The sequence below is a fragment of the Triticum urartu genome, chromosome 3, assembly GCF_003073215.2.
Source record: "Triticum urartu cultivar G1812 chromosome 3, Tu2.1, whole genome shotgun sequence".
Classification (NCBI taxonomy): Eukaryota; Viridiplantae; Streptophyta; class Magnoliopsida; order Poales; family Poaceae; genus Triticum; species Triticum urartu.
In genome coordinates this window covers 31,530,171-31,546,341 of record NC_053024.1, presented here as the reverse complement: position 1 = coordinate 31,546,341, position 16,171 = coordinate 31,530,171, and the positions used below count along the sequence as shown (strand labels likewise).

The 16,171-nt window shown below is 47.5% G+C and overlaps 3 protein-coding genes across 3 annotated transcripts; 2 read left to right on the top strand and 1 right to left on the bottom strand.

Moving 5' to 3' along the window:
• Window positions 1–1,518: 1,518 nt before the first annotated feature.
• Window positions 1,519–3,913, top strand: LOC125547800 (F-box protein PP2-B10-like). The gene is made up of 2 exons (XM_048711568.1): window positions 1,519–2,175; window positions 3,303–3,913. The coding sequence occupies exons 1-2, from the start codon at window positions 1,694–1,696 to the stop codon at window positions 3,736–3,738; spliced, it is 918 nt and encodes a 305-aa protein (XP_048567525.1). The 5' UTR covers window positions 1,519–1,693; the 3' UTR covers window positions 3,739–3,913.
• Window positions 3,914–12,683: 8,770 nt separating this feature from the next.
• Window positions 12,684–14,875, top strand: LOC125542552 (probable 3-beta-hydroxysteroid-Delta(8),Delta(7)-isomerase). The gene is made up of 4 exons (XM_048705628.1): window positions 12,684–12,957; window positions 13,050–13,196; window positions 13,325–13,433; window positions 14,267–14,875. Exons 1-4 carry the CDS (start codon window positions 12,822–12,824, stop codon window positions 14,523–14,525), a joined length of 651 nt encoding a protein of 216 aa, XP_048561585.1. The 5' UTR covers window positions 12,684–12,821; the 3' UTR covers window positions 14,526–14,875.
• A 105-nt stretch (window positions 14,876–14,980) lies between these two features.
• Window positions 14,981–16,171, bottom strand: LOC125546556 (KIN17-like protein). The gene has a single exon (XM_048710777.1). The coding sequence runs from the start codon at window positions 16,169–16,171 to the stop codon at window positions 14,981–14,983; it is 1,191 nt and encodes a 396-aa protein (XP_048566734.1).

The following is a 16,171-nucleotide window of genomic DNA, read 5'->3' as shown; positions in this document are numbered from 1 at the left end:
GTTTGAATAATTTGTAAGACTTTTCCTTCAAAATAACAATAATTCGCAGGACTAGAAAGTGAAAATCATATGATTTCTTATGGACCACTTTACATGCGTTTAATTTGAAATGGGAAAAAAATATATTATGCTCAAGTTTCTTCTTTTCTTTTCTTATTATTGGGACGCCGAGTTCAAGGTTAGGGAAATGTTGTCTCGATGATACACCATTCACCTAATCCTTTTAGAATAAACATCATGCTCTCTGTCACGCAACTAATGAACTTGTATTATATCACCCGCAAAAAGAAAAGAACTTGTATTATACCAACACGTTTTTCTTGAATGACGCGTGACAAATTCGTTCGTACGTTGCCTTGTGTTTGATGGGAGGAGGCCATGAAACAACCTGTATTATACTTGCAGTCAAATCGTTTGCTTACACAAATCCCAATTTGCAAATTACATAATCTCTAGTGTGAATGGCGAGGTGCGGGCCGTTGGATTCCGGTCTACACTTTGGCTCTCGGACGAAAGGAACCCCGTGGTTGCTACTACCAACCGAGTGAGCCAATGAATCTTCTCCAGACAATTGCGGGGTTGACGCTTTTGCCGGAATCTTTTGCGTGGAATACCAGGTATCTCACCGCTCAATCATCCATCCTCGCTTCCTTGGCAAGAACTGCGATGAACACTAATTAATTGGTCGATAATACTACACCTACGTAACTTTTTACGCAGCCTTACGTAATCCTTATACATCCAATAATAACCCGAATATTCCTTAGATAAGCTGCAGTAGAGACTTTTTCTTGAAGCGTTTTCTAATATTTTCTTAGACAAACTCTCTTCTTCAGTCTTTGCTGACGAGCCCATGGATTCGCATCTCATCTGCCTGCCGCTCCGGCCGTCAATGACGGGGAGAGGAATCTGTGTGCCTTTGCTCCGCCTAGTAGCCTAGATTAACTTTTTTAGTCCCCGTAGGTGTCATGTTTGGATAGATGGCGACGCTTCTTTTTTAAGTTTGCCTTCCGGACTCTGTTCCTCCTTGAAACCGTTCATCTAGACATAGTCAACGGAGTTCTAGCGTAGATTTCTGCCGTCATATTGGAGCGGCAACATTAGGGTTTTTTGTTGTGGGTGCGGGCGACGACGAGATTTGATGTTAGTTGTTTTAGATCTATTTAAGGGTTCAACAACTAAAACCACGCCAAAGCGCTTGTCCCTTAGGGGCTCGTGTACGAAGACTTTCCGTCTGTCATCGACAAGGTCAAGCAGGAATAGATAGGGGAGCAACGACAGTGACGCGTCGACGCCTCGTTCTGCCAGTGGTAGTGGTCACTCGGTGATCTAGAGATCCTGATATATATTTTTTATTATGTTTAAGGGGCTCTGTAATACATTCGGAAGGGCAAACACAGGGTGTACGTCGTCCTCCACGCATGCGGCCGGGTGGCCATGGACGTGGTCGGCTCACGGCAATATATAACCCGCTGGCCCCGGCGCCTCGATCGGTGCATGGAGAGGAACGGCTGCTCCTTTTCGTCGTCACCTTGTTGTCTTGACTGACTCTCGGTGCCCCACTGCCATTGCGCCGTACGGTACGGTAGTATATATGCACACCCAGGTCCTTCCTGGCCACACAACGCATACACACATAGAGGTCCCGCTGCTTTCTCAACTCCCGATCTTCAGGGTACTATAGCCGCTTACGATGGGCTTTCTCGGAGCCGGCATGGCGACGGCGGCGGCGACGGAGGAGGACACGACGCGGTTGTGCGACCTCCCGGAGGCGTGCGTGGCGTACGTGCTCGCGCTCACCTCCCCGTGGGACGCGTGCCGCTGCGCCGCCGTGTCGCCCTGCTTCCGCGACGCGGCCGAGTCGGACGTCGTCTGGGCGCGCTTCCTCCCGCCGGACTACCGCGCCATCCTCCAGCTGCACCAGGCGCCGGCGCGGCGCCTCCCTCTCTCGCGCTCCGGCTCCACGGCGGGGGCGGCGTCGCCGTCGGGCTCGAGCAAGAAGGAGGCCTTCCTCGGGCTCACCGACGCGGCCGTGCTGGTGGACGGCGGCGGCATGGCGGTGTGGCTGGCCAGGGGGAGCGGGGCCAAGTGCGTGGCGCTGTCGGCGAGGAGGCTCAGCCTGCCGTGGGAGGACGGCGAGTTCAGCTGGAGGTGGACGCCCCACCCGCTCTCCAGGTACGTACAAACATCCACGTCCATCCTTGTTAGATTCTGCTCCTTTCTCCTCACTACTCCCGATCTACGAACTCGATTGCCATCTTTAACTTTAATTGGTTGCTAATCTACTACTAGTAGAACACAAACACACCAATTACTAGTCTACCATGCATGCCTGAATCTTCTCTTGTGTCGTTATGCCTATTTTATTTCCTTCAAACCAGGCTGCAGCCAAGTCCATCGGTGAGACTTGTTCGGAAATTCACGTCCACAAACTATGCCATCATCTTAAAAAAAAACTATGCAATCGTTTTCTCCGACAGCGTCGTAGAAGGCAGAAATCACCGTTGCCGGGCAGGATTAACTAAGCAAGTCCATGCGCGTGCGTGTGGCTACGATCTACTTACAAAGTCAACTCCACAGGCCACCGCACCCGACGACTCCCCAAATAATTTGGCATCCATCACCAGTTGATCACTCGTCAACTTGCGCACGTCGCCGTCGACGAATTTTTTTCCAGAGCTTTGCGTGTTGATTCATTAAGTTAGGGAAGAAACAGTTACAAAGATTTTTAATGGTACAAACTCAGAGTCAGAGCCACCAATACCACCGATACACTATGCATTGGTAATCGTATCCTAGCTGTGTGCATCACATGATCGACGTGGATCGTTGCCGGCAAGTTTGCCATTCTATTATAAGATTATTAAATTGTGATACTACCAGTAGTGTCCTTGTGCTGATATTGACTATTATAGTATTATTAGCTCGCTGGCTTTCTTTTTGAGAAAATAAGCAGCTTGCTTATACCACGCGCTTTCTCCATTTGTGTCTGATTTGTTGTTCTACATAAGTACAAATCATCTCTAATAAACTTTGACTGACTGACTAAGTGTCACTGATTCAAATGGTTAGCAATGCTTTTTACGTTATTGGTTAGCTTCTTTTTTTGCGTATATACGTTATTTGTTAACTTCCTGTACATAGAGAAAGGTGCTCAGTGTTGCATCGCCACAAGAAGTTAAAAGATTACTACAGTATGGAGTTTGATCTTGAATTCTTTATCTGCTGAAGAAATCATTCCGCGCACCCAAATGGATTTGGTTGTAAAATTTGCAATAATCTCTGCCCTATAAATATATCAGGTTCGCGGACGTGGCCCAGCTGGAGGACTGCACGTGCCTGGACATCTACGGCCGGCTCCCCACAGCCGCGCTGACGCCGGCCACCGCCTATGCAGCGTACCTTGTCTTCGTCACCACGGACGCCCACCGCGGCCTGAGCTTCCCGGACCAGGAGACAACGATTAGCGTGGGCGGCAGTGCCCCATCCCGCCATACCGTGTGCCTCCGCCCCGACGCCGCCGAGGCACGCAGGTTCAGAGGCGGGAAAGGTACGGACGGCGTCGACGTGAGGGGGCCTGCGCTGCGCGGCGACGGGTGGTGGGAGATAGAGATGGGGCGGCTGCGCACCGGCAACGAGGCAGTGGCGGGGGAGGAGGTGGCGGTGAGCTTTGAGATGCTGGGGTGGTACCACAAGCGTGGGCTCGTCGTGGAAGGCGTCGAGTTCAGGCCCCTATGATCAAATCGATGTCGGAGATGACCTCAAGTTAATACGGATGTGTACATACCAGTGAAAAAGAATACGGATGTGTATGTCGTTTGCACTCTGCGCTGAATGCCGGTACATCAGTCCATGAGCTAGCACGCGGTTTGCGTGCAGTTTGTGAATAGTAATTTGAACAACTTTATTTTGAGTGCCCAGTGTCTTAACTAGTGATGTCAGAGGCTTATTCTTCTTACTTTTCTGCATTGCATCAGAGACATTTTTTTACGAACATGGCATGGGCGTATACGCTCATATACACGCTCAAACACTTACTCATATGAATGCACTTATCTCTATGAGCACATTTGAAAGAGTTACCTAACGGGTCTAGAGGCTGACGAAGTCTCTCTACCGATGAAAACCTCGCCTCCCACTTAAATATGAAAGAATATCCTGCCTTTATGAGACACATGTGTCAAACTTAGGGTTTGATCCTATGGACCGAGGAGTGAATTAATGGTACCATGCACTCTTTACGGTTAACAAACATATTCATGTAATGATCCCATGTACTCTAGAGTCTACGAGTAATACCTGTAATAACCCATATTTTTGGGTTATTAATTTAAATTAAGATGATTAATTAAATTTCTATTATTGTTTAACAGAAAATATTGGGCAAATAAGATATGCTAGATTATTGATTCAAGTGATTAAAATAGAACTGTAATTTTTGCATGCATAAAATATTAGATGGATATAATTACACACTAAGTAAGTATGTATATGTGCACATAGACTAGCATCCATGCACTCACGTTATGGCATTAGCATGCAAAGTAATACAAATTAGTGGGTAGTAGAGGCTAGCTAGTAATGAGAAGATGGCCAAATACTAGAAGATGTGCATGCATGTAATGATGAGAATGCACACGTATGTACTATGCTTACAAGCTAAGTAAAATCCTATGCATGAGAGGGCCAACGTGGCCTGGTACTAGATGAAGCTAGGTTGTGCTGGCAGCACCCTTAGATATTTAGGACCAAGAAATTTCTACGTGGAGGTTTTGTATAGTGGTCAGGTTTGTTTGGCTTTTGCACAAGCAAAAGGGGCAGCAGTTCGAAGGGTCAAGGGGCAAGGGTCAAAGGCCATTGCGGCTTGATCTTTTACCAGGTTCTCCACGTAGACCAATGCATGCTTGCCACGTAATAGGTAGAGTCCAGATGATCGTGTGCTTCAAGAACAGCTCAGCTAAGTTCACTCTGGGCTCACCATCTATAAATAGCTGCTGCTACTCGTTTTGCACATCCTCATCACCAAGAGTGAGAGCATGAGAGAAATAGAGCATACCAGCGGAGAGAGAGCGAAGAGAAGAGAGATGAAGAATATAAGTATGCATGCGTCCATGTTTGAAGATATATAGATCGTGTAGATGTTGCTGGAGGGAAGAACGGAGCCATACGTCAGAAGAATATTAGTATATGAGTGTTCGTCAGATTCTATACAAAGATGATGGAGTATTGGAGCTGGCAAAATATTATTTTAAAGGACAAATCATATTATCCGAGGCAAGTGGTTACTTTGCTAACTCCTTGAATCCTATCTTATTGTTGTCTCCTGTGATCATCGTTCTGATTATGTTGCTAGACCTTGAATCTTATTTATCCTTTGTTGATTCCTGTTTTATTTGAGGACATGTTGTCCTTGATAATCCATTTGTTGAAGGACATGTTGTCCTTGATGATCCATTTGTTGATGGAAAGTCTGATACGAGAGGAACTCATGTAAAGGCATGGGTTTATTGTCTTGGCTGATATTTCAGTGATCCTATATAGCTGATCCAGCCCCATGTCATATTCTGTCCATCTATATTGGTGTCACGACGGCAAACGTATTGTACCGGTCATAGTTCAGGTATGGGACTGTCTGAGTTCTTCACTAAGGACGGACCTTCACTAGTAGAAAAAGGGGCTATAGTCCCGGTTCGTAAGGGTCTTTAGTCCCGGTTCCTGAACCGGGACTAAAGTGTCGGTATTAATGCCCTATACCTTTAGTCCCGGTTCAATCCAGAACCGGGACTGATGGGCCTCCACGTGGGCAGTGCGCAGAGCCCAGGCAGGAGACCCTTTGTCCCGGTTGATGGCACCAACCGGGATCAATAGGCATCCACGCGTCAGCATTTCTGTGGCTGGGTTTTTTTTTGAAAGGGGGGGGGGTTTGGGGGTTTTGGGGAGTTAATTTAGGTGTTTCATATATTGTGTTAGCTAGCTATAATTAATAGAGAGAAGTGTCCTCTCTTACGTCCGTGCTTGGTCGACGCTACGTACTATACATACGTATAGAGAGGACTAGACACGCTAGTTAGCTAGTAAGCAAACGAAGGAAACAGAAGATCGTCATGAACATATATGCATACAGAGAGAAGTGATATCGACCACCTCTCCTTCTCCGAGAGATTGGTCGAACAACAAGTTCTCGTATATCTATCCGACATTACCGGCTACATATATACAATAATTATCTCTTACAAATATAATCATACGGACTCATGGTCCACATAGTATTCTCCGTCTTCAGCGATCACTTGGTCAAGAAAGAATGCCGCCAATTCCTCTTGAATTGCTCGCATGCGAGCTGGTGCTAGGAGTTCATCCCGCTTCCGAAACATCTAATTTGAAGAAGGGGGTCAATACATATATATATGAATGAATGAAACTCAATACAAATGATGGTAATAAAATAAAATTGTGAATGTTGTTATTTACGTACTTCATATTGTTCGTCAGAGTACCCGCCCCGCTCACAGGTCGTGTGGCGAATGGACTCGCAGACGTAGTATCCACAGAAATCATTCCCTTTTTCCTGCCACAACCACTTTACAAGAAATAGAGGTCAATCAAACTGATAAGCAAGAATGCTAAATGGTATTGATGAAACTAGCGCTTGAATCACTAGGAGATGCATGGAACATGCTACTATAGTACTTACTTTCGGGTGTCTAAATTCCAGCTCCTTCGGCAGTCCCGGAATTGTTCTGGTGAATTTTCTCCAAACCCTGCCGGACAAAGAAAACAATTACTTGATATCAGGAAATGAACAAAGTTGCCGATATGGTGAATAATGATCGATTTAACTTACTTCTTGAGGATTTCAGTCATGTCCGCATACTCCTGGGGATCTTTTCGTTTAGAGTCCAAGACGGTTACTACTCCCTGCTCAAGCCTAATCTCTAGGAGAATATAGTGGAAACTGCACACGCATGCATAACTCATCAATTACATTACTATAACCTGGACTAATATATAAGGGAAACCGAATATGCACAAGACAGTAACACTCACTTGAAGTTGTAAGGAAAGAGTATTATATCTTTGTTTTCATTTTTTTTGAATGATCATAGCAAGTTGGCCTCGGTATCTCCGGGACGATGTTGAACCTCAGTTGCATCTATGAGATATGTGTTAACGAACCCAATATCACCGATTTGTCTTTTCTTCAATTCGGCGATCTTCATTCTGCATAATATAGTGAGGATAATTATAAATACATGCAATGAAAGAGATGAGCTATATAGAGAGACTTAATGACAGAAGTAGTAGTACTTACAGACAGTAGCAGGTGATCGTTGTTTTATCGAGGGCCAATTGATTGAAAAACTGATAGAACTCCTCAAATGGAATAGGCAACAGTTCATTTCCAACGAGGTCATGCTCCGGTTTAACTCTCGCATACAAAGTACTCCTCCCCCAGACTATCTGCAGATTTTCAAGTACCAATCATGTAATTTTCGCATCATCGTTGTTAAAGATTTTTCATCTTTGACGAGAGGCTTCCCGTACTCGTATCTGTGTATCTGCACCTCCATGGTATCATAATGTACATCGTCGGGCAGGTAATCGTCAACATTGCCATAACCGGGCACCATCCTCGGATCGACGATGTCGCTAGGCACCTTGAGGGGGGGCACGATTGCTTCGCTTGTTTGCCGAGCTGGGCAATTTGTTTCCCAGCTGCTCGTCGTTCTTTCAGCCTTTGATCACTGACTGTACTTCCCGACCGCTCCGCTTCGGCCCATGTCTTTGCAATAATGCGCTCATAGTTGCCTTTCGGCGGAGACTTGGGTGGTTTTGCCAGGGCAGCCAGAGTGCGCTTCACTTTCACTGGATCTACCTTCTCCTCCGGAGGTGGATGTCTCTTTGCTCTCAACCCTTGAAACCAGTCATCCACTTCGGTTCGCCCGATCTCGGCGTTCTCCTCCGGGGTCCTCTCATATGGTAACTTCTCTGGAGTCTTCAGAGAAGGACCGAATCTGTATGTCCTCCCGCCTCTGGTTGTACTGCTAGACACCGACCGAGCAGACGGAGCGGTTGTCTTCTTTACTTGCTTACGAGGCGGAGGAGAAGGACTACGACGCGCTGGAGCAGCTGGAGCGGCGGCAGGTCTCTTCCGCCCTTGCTGACGAGGCGGAGAAGGAGGAGGCTGGCTGCTCGGGCACGTCGGCGCAGGCGGAGAAGGAGGCGGAGTGCCGCCACGCGCCGGAGAAGGAGCCGGCCGAGGGCCCTGATCATCACTCGTCGGAGGAGGAGGCGGTGGAGGAGGCGGAGTGCCCTGACTCGCCGGAGGAGGAGGAGGAGGCGGAGGCGTCCAGTTCGGAAGGTTGATGAGCTCCTTCCGCCATAGGCATGGATTTCTTCAATACTTTGACACTAGGAAACCTCTCTCGACCCCTCGGCGATCCTCGACCCCTCGAACCCTCGACGACCCTGGAACCCTCGACCCCTAGACAACCCTGGAACCCTCGACCCTCGACCCTATAGAACCCTCGAACCCTCGACCCTGAAACCCTCGACCCTTGACCCTTTAACGACCCTCGACCCTCTACCCTAGTTCCCGACCCTCGACCCCTCGGCGATCCTCGACACCCTCGTTCCCGATAAAAATTAAGAAGAAGAAGAAGAAGAATAAGAAGAAGAAGAAAGAGGAGAAGAAGAAAGGAATAGCTAGAGGAGAAGATCAAAGAAAAAAAAGAAGAAAAAAAAAGAAGAAAAAAAAAGAGGAGAAAAAGAAAGGAATAGTGGAGAAGAAGAGAAAATAGAATATATTCTATTTTCTCTTCTTCTCCACTATTCCTTTCTTCTTCTCCTCTTCTTTTTCTTCTTTTTTCTTCTTCTTATTTATTTCTCCTCTTCTTCCACTCCTCTTCTTCTTCTTATTTAGTTCTCTCGACCCCTCGTCCCTCTCTCGACCCCTCGACGACCCTCGTCCCTGATAACATTTTTTTTCTCCCCTCGCCACCTCTCGACCTCTCGTCCCACTCTCGACCCCTCATCATCATCTATCACCCCCCTCATTTTCTTTAGCATATATCCATGAACAAAATAATAATTCATATATAGAAAAAATGCTATATGAACATACATACATATGAGCATATACATAGAGCATATACATAGCCAAATCCATATACAGAGAGCATATACATACATACATACATATGAGCATATACATACATACATAGCCATACATACATACATAGCCATACATATGAGCCTCTCGGCGGCGATGGTCAGAGCGACAGGGATCGATGGGAAGGGGAGAGCTCACTGGGGGCGCAATGGGGAGGAGGCCGGGGACGGGGAGGAGGCCGGCGACGCGGCGCGGGGCGACGAGGAGGGGGTCGGAGATGGCGCACGCAGCGACGAGGAGGAGGCCGGCGACGGCGCAAGCAGCGACGGGGACAAGGCCTGCGGCGGCGCGGGGCGACGGCGACGGGGAGCGGGCAACGACGGGCTCGGGGCGGCGGCGACGACGACGAACGGCCTGGGGGCGTCGGGGGCGAATGGGAGCGGTTGGCGAAATTATCACAAGTGCTACCTTATATACCCAGAGCAATGGTCCCGGTTCGTGGCACGAATCGTGACCAATGCCCCCCTTTGGTCCCGGTTGGTGGCACCAACCGGGACCAAATGCCAATTTTCAGCAGCCCAAAGGGCGGGAAGCGGCGGCCTTTGGTCCCGGTTGGTGCCACCAACCGGGACTAAAGGGGGGCATTGGTCCCGGTTCGTGGCACGAACCAGGACCAATGCCCCCTTTGGTCCCGATTGGTGCCACCAATCGGGACCAATGGCCTTGTGCTGCCCCGCGCCCAAAAGTTTAGTCCCACCTCGCTAGTTGAGAGGGCTCGGGAGTGGTTTATAAGCGCTGCTACGCCCACCCTCCCGAACTCCTCTCAACTGCAGGCTTTCGGGCCTAATCTGTCACTGCAATGCCTGTGGGCCTACTGGGCCCGCTGCGGGCCTGAATCCTGGCCCATGGTAGGGTTTCTAGTCGTATTCAGGCCGTGGTGGCCCAGTAGGTGGCATTTTTTTGTTTTTTTGTTGCTTTATTTATTTTCTTTTGTTTTTTTGCTTTATTTTTTAATTCTTTATGCTTTTAGTTTTAGAAAAATTATAAACTTTTTGTTAATGCCATTAGTTTTCAAATTTGAAAATAATTTTTTAGTTTTTTAGTTTTCTTTGTTGCTTTATTTTATTTTATTTTGTGATTAACTTTACTATAAAAATAGTTTTTTCCTGTTTTTTTGATTTGTTTTTTGCATTATTTATTTTATTTTGTTTTTTGCTTTAATTTTTAATTCTGTTTGCTTTTAGGTTAGCAAAATTATAAACTTTCTGTTAGTGCCATTAGTTTTACAAAAATTATAAACTTTCTGTTAGTGCCATTAGTTTTCAAATTTGAAAACACTTTTTTATTTTTTTGTTTTCTTTGTTGCTTTATTTATTTTATTTTGTGATTAACTTTACTATAAAAATAGTTTTTTCCTATTTTTTTGATTTGTTTTTTGCATTATTTATTTTCTTTTGTTTTTTGCTTTAATTTTTAATTCTGTTTGCTTTTAGGTTAGCAAAATTATAAACTTTCTGTTAGTGCCATTAGTTTTACAAAAATTATAAATTTTCTGTTAGTGCCATTAGTTTTCAAATTTGAAAACACTTTTTTAGTTTTTTTGTTTTCTTTGTTGCTTTATTTATTTTATTTTGTGATTAACTTTACTATAAAAATAGTTTTTTCCTTTTTTTTGATTTGTTTTTTGCATTTTTTTTGTTTTTTGCTTTAATTTTTAATTCTGTTTGCTTTTAGGTTAGCAAAATTATAAACTTTTTGTTAGTGCCATTAGTTTTAGAAAAATTATAAACTTTCTGTTAGTGCCATTAGTTTTCAAATTTGAATAGTTAAAATTTGAATTCTTTGAATCACAAGTTTGTGATTAACTTACTAAAAAATGAGAATAGATGAAAGTTGAAAGTTTCTGTTAGTGCCATTAGTTTTAGAAAGTTGAAAGTTAAAAGTTGGCATGGGCCAGGGACTAATGGTCATGGTATTACGAGGGCCGAACCATAAGACATGAAAGCATTTCAAATGAACTCTAAAAAAGTTGAAAGTTGAGATGGTATCATAATTTCACCCACATAGCATGTGCATGTACAGAACGGACAATGGTAGCATGTTCGTGTGTTACAAAGTTGCGGGAGAAAGGAGCGATGCTAGGGCATATTTCCAACAGGCATCCTTCCCGCGACCCTTAAACTGTCCATGCCATGCTAGAAGGAGCGATCATGTTGGTTCACAAAATTGCAAAATGTGGATGAACAAATCTTTGGATATCCTGAACCGGAGATGGAAGTACCCTCTGGAAAAACGGGTGGTGTACCAAAATAGTTGCACATCAATCCCTCATGCTCTGAACCCGTTCTCCCGATGAACTCACGGCCAAATAAGGGACCACCATGCTTTGACTTATTCCTCTTGTGCATTGCCCCTCGCATAGCACTGTCCTCTTCTTCGTTCATATCAAATTCCTCATCCGACGAGGAATCGTCCATGAAAGAGGAGTCGCACGACTCATCTACAATGCGGAAATCACCGTCAAACTACACGTTCATGTCCGATAAAAAAACCCTCCTAGTTTGCAAGATTTTTTTTCATTGCGGGAATTTGCTCGAACACGTTGCGGGCAAGGTGGAAGGAATCAACCAGCGGCGGGTCGGGATGTGTGCGGCGGCTGCAGACTTGAGATGGCGGGTGCCGGGTGGGCAATGGCTGCAGGTAGCCGCGTGGCTGCCGGAGGACTTTGCTTGCGTGGAGGCGCCGGTGAAGGCAACACCCGAGAAACCGCTGGCTCGGCCGATTGCGGTGGTCGTGCGACATCACCTTTTTAGCTTCGGCGGCTGAAAACTGCTACAAGAAGGTGGCCGAGAGCTTGTACAACCATTACGACAGCTGGAGCTCCGACGAATTTCCAAATCGGTCGCGCGATCTCGGCGGGGCACAATCAGATCGGCGTCGACTACGGCGGCGCGGTTGATGGCGGGAATAGGCAGCCGAGTCGGGTAGGCGGCGTCGCGTTTTGGGGCAAAAATCGCATGTGGACGGGCGGGCCAAAGTGAAATGAAGGTTTATTATATTACGTCTTTCATGTTACAAGTTGAAATGACATCGTATTCAAGATTTTTTTTCCGACAAAGGGTGGATTTTATTACCTCAAAATGAAGCATCAAGTGAATACAACAGATAATGAGCAGACACCAGCCTCTGCATAGCTAAGATGCACAAAGGCAACACAGACTAAACACACTAAACACACCGACAGATAGCAATGTCATACAAGACCAAAGCCATGCCTTAGCATGGAAAAAGAAGAAGAAGAAAAAAGCCAAAGCGGTCAAAACAGAGATCGACAAACTACAATAACGATCTTATCCGCACTAATCTTCTCTTGACACCACAAGGACGGCGAAATTCTTCAACAACAACGTCTTCAGACAGGAAACAACGCTCAAACGCCGTATTGAAGATGATTATTGCATCACAGTGTGCAGAACCCCCAATCCTGATTTAAAAAAGAAGAATGATTGATGATTGCAGTTGTCACAGTCAGGATCTGATTTGCTTATCCAGAAGGCGACGATCCCAATGCCCATGCCCGCCTCCGTTACAAAGCTCCGACCCATCATCCATCGTCCATCACCAGTGCGGTATACACCCCGGTTGACTAGCGCTGATTTGCTCCCTCTCCAGCTCCGGCTCCCAGATCGAGACGGCGGCGGCGGCGGCGATGGGCGCCCACCCTTACGTGCCGGCGAGCCTGGACCTCCCGGGCTACGTGCCGCTGCGCCTCACCCAGCTCGAGATCCTCGGGGCCTACCTCGGCACCTCCCTCTTCGTCCTCGTCGCCGTCTGGCTCCTCTCCGGTAAAAACATTACCTTCCCCCAATCCCGCCCCAGTCGAGATCTCGCCGGCCGTCAGTCAGCTCACGCCTCCGCCTCCGCCTCCGCTGCGCAGGGAGATGCCGCAGGTTGTCCGGCACCGACCGCCTGCTCATGTGCTGGTGGGCGTTCACCGGCCTCACCCACATACTCATCGAGGGCCCCTTCGTCTTCACCCCCGATTTCTTCACCAAGACCAACCCCAACTTCTTCGACGAAGTCTGTAAGTTGATCTCCATGCTGATTCTTTTCACCAAGAACAATCCCAATTACTAGCTAGTTTAGCTCCAAATCTGGATCGGTCAAGATGGAGTCCTTGAGGTCGTTGTGTCTGCTCTCGTGTTTGTCCAGGGAAGGAGTACAGCAAGGGTGACTCCAGGTACGTCGCCAGGGACACCGCCACCGTCACCGTCGAAGGAATCACGGCCGTGCTGAAAGGCCCCGCCTCGCTGCTCGCAGTGTACGTCTTCTCATCTTGGCTATGAATGATGGTGCTTCATACGAAGCAGCAGCAGCAGCAGCTTGCTCTGTTTTCTGCATTTTTCAGACATGGTTCTGCAAATGGGCTTAACTGCGTAGGATCCGCAAGTAGTGTGGTGGTCCTGTATTAACACTAGTGCTCTATATTTGCATGATAAGATGCATGAAAGATAATGGAATTCCAACAGATTGCAGGACTCTTGAAAGGTGGAGTTGGTTTTCATGTGCTTTCTTGTGGACTGTTTTGCTGGCCCTGAAATAAACAAGCATCGTGATGGTTTGAGTATTTGGTTGAATCTAGACGGTCCTGGGTTAGAATAGCATATTTTGAGCGAAATTGGAGTGCTTACTGCCCAGTATATTCTTTCAAAAGTATAAACTCTATCAGCTTAGTATTGCATTTTGCAAAATGTAAGAACCACATGATAATTTTGCAGATTGATGTTCTTGCAGATATTAGTTGTGGTTGAGTAAATCTGTAGTACATGCTTGGTGATTAAATGTGCAAACAAACAATTCAGTACCTTTTGCGTTTCTTGGTTTGACCCAAATTTAGATCTACTCGACCGCAAAGTATAGCAAGACAAGGCACTAGCACTGTTTTTACTGAACCTGTTCCAGGGGTCTGAAGAATCTCTCCTCTTGACAATTTCAGTCTGAACTTGTTTATAAAAATGGCAAGCTCATTTTCTTGCCTAGTACACAAGTCCATCGCCGATATAGTTAATCTGAAATTTCAGTCCAGCTCCGCTGTTCAAACTTTTATGATGCACAAGCTTTACTTTCATCTTACCACGAGTTTTCTCATTGCAGCTATGCCATCGCATCGCGCAAGTCCTACAGCCACATCCTCCAGTTCGCCGTGTGCCTCGGTCAGCTCTACGGATGCATCGTCTACTTCACCACCGCCTACTTGGACGGCTTCAACTTCTGGGCCAGTCCGTTCTACTTCTGGGCATATTTCATCGGCGCAAACAGTTCATGGGTTGTGATACCGTTGCTGATCGCCACGAGGAGCTGGAAGAGGATCTGCACAGCGATTCATCAAAGTGAGAAGATCAAGACTAAGTAATTCCTGCAGCAGACAGGATTTGGTTGCAACCAGGACACACTGAACTTCTTATTTTACGCCTAGAAATTTGTTGGCTTATATCGTACCCTTTGCAAACTACATTGCCTGAAACAAGTATGTTGTACTACTGGATTGTGTTGTAACATCAAGGAGGGCGGCTGTTTATTCCTGCAAATGAAAATTATATGCCACCCTTGCATGGTTGGCATAATTTTCCATGGACAATCACCATTTCAAATATTGTCAGGCAACTAATAGTCATAGGCTGGGTGTTGCTCATTATGCTTTGTATCCGACGGAGGTTACATTTTGAATTAATAAAAGCACCTTTTGTTGGAAGAAAAAAAAAACTAACAGTCAGAGCTGCTAGTACATTGGCTCCATAGGTCCACTGCATTAAGCAAAACCTCTGAAATGCTACTACTGGATCTGAAATGAAACTCTACCCTATCTCACTAATCAGCAACCTTGCAGATGTCCTCGTACTCGACAGCCTCGAGAATTCTCCCATCATAGAGGCCCTTCTCAATGCGCAGTTTGGCGGAGAATCTCTCCATGTCCACCGAGAGCAGCCTCGCATTCGATCCCCGGTAGGCGCCATTGACGATCCGCACAAGCCCGCCGATCCGTGGGACGACGGTCTCGAGCTCATCTTGGTCGACCCTGACGACATGCTTGCTCTCCAGCATCTCGATCTCGCCGACGTACCTGTCTATGACCCTCTTCACCAGCCCTTTGTGCTTGTAGTAGTGGTGCCCCTTCTCGGCCAGTGATTTGCTCATCACCTTGACCACGATGCCGGGGCACAGCCAGTGGTCCTTCCTGTTGCTCCGGTCCTTGGCCTTCTCCTCCTCCTCCATCAGATCATCAATGGCTGACCTCCTCGTACCCGTTGATTTCCCTGCGTCTTTCCCCTTGTTGTTGATCACCTCCTCCTCCTCTTCATCCAAGCCAAATTTCATCTCTGGCTTAACCTCAGGCGTTGCCGGAGCAGCGCGCCGGAGTGCGATCGCAACCTTCCCGGTTGCCTTGTTGAACTCTTCTTGATCAGCGTCGCCTGGTCCCGAATACGCATCCTCAATCTTCCCGAGGTCGCCATTGTCGGCACCATTGGCCTCGGCCATGGATTTCTTCTGGGCACGCTCGATCTGCCGGGCAATGACGAGCTCCTCGGACTGGACCCTCTTGCGCTTGAGCCCGGCCTTGGCGGCCTGCTCGGAGCCTCTGTCGACGTAGGCGATGAACCAGCCCTTGGGCGTGTGCTCGACCGTGGCGAGGCCCTGGCGGCCGAGGAACTGGACGAACTCGGTGAGCGTGGCCCAGCGCGTGGAGTTCATGTGCACGTGGCGGCGGTCGGCGACGAGCTGGTTGTAGACGACGGTGGCGGCGACGCGGGAGCCGCGGTGGCCGTGGCGGAGCAGGGCGAGGAACGCCTCGAGGAACTCGCCGGAGAAGCGCTCGACGGCGCGGTCGGGGGCCTGGCCGAAGACGGCCATCTGCCGCTGGTGCGACTCCGACGAGCAGTGGCACCTGAAGCCGTTCTCGTCGCGGCACTGCTTCTCGCACATCTGGCAGTACCACCGCAGCTTCTGCAGCCCCTTGGCCTTCATCCGGTTCGCCATGGCCTTCAGCTCGCTCTTCCCCAT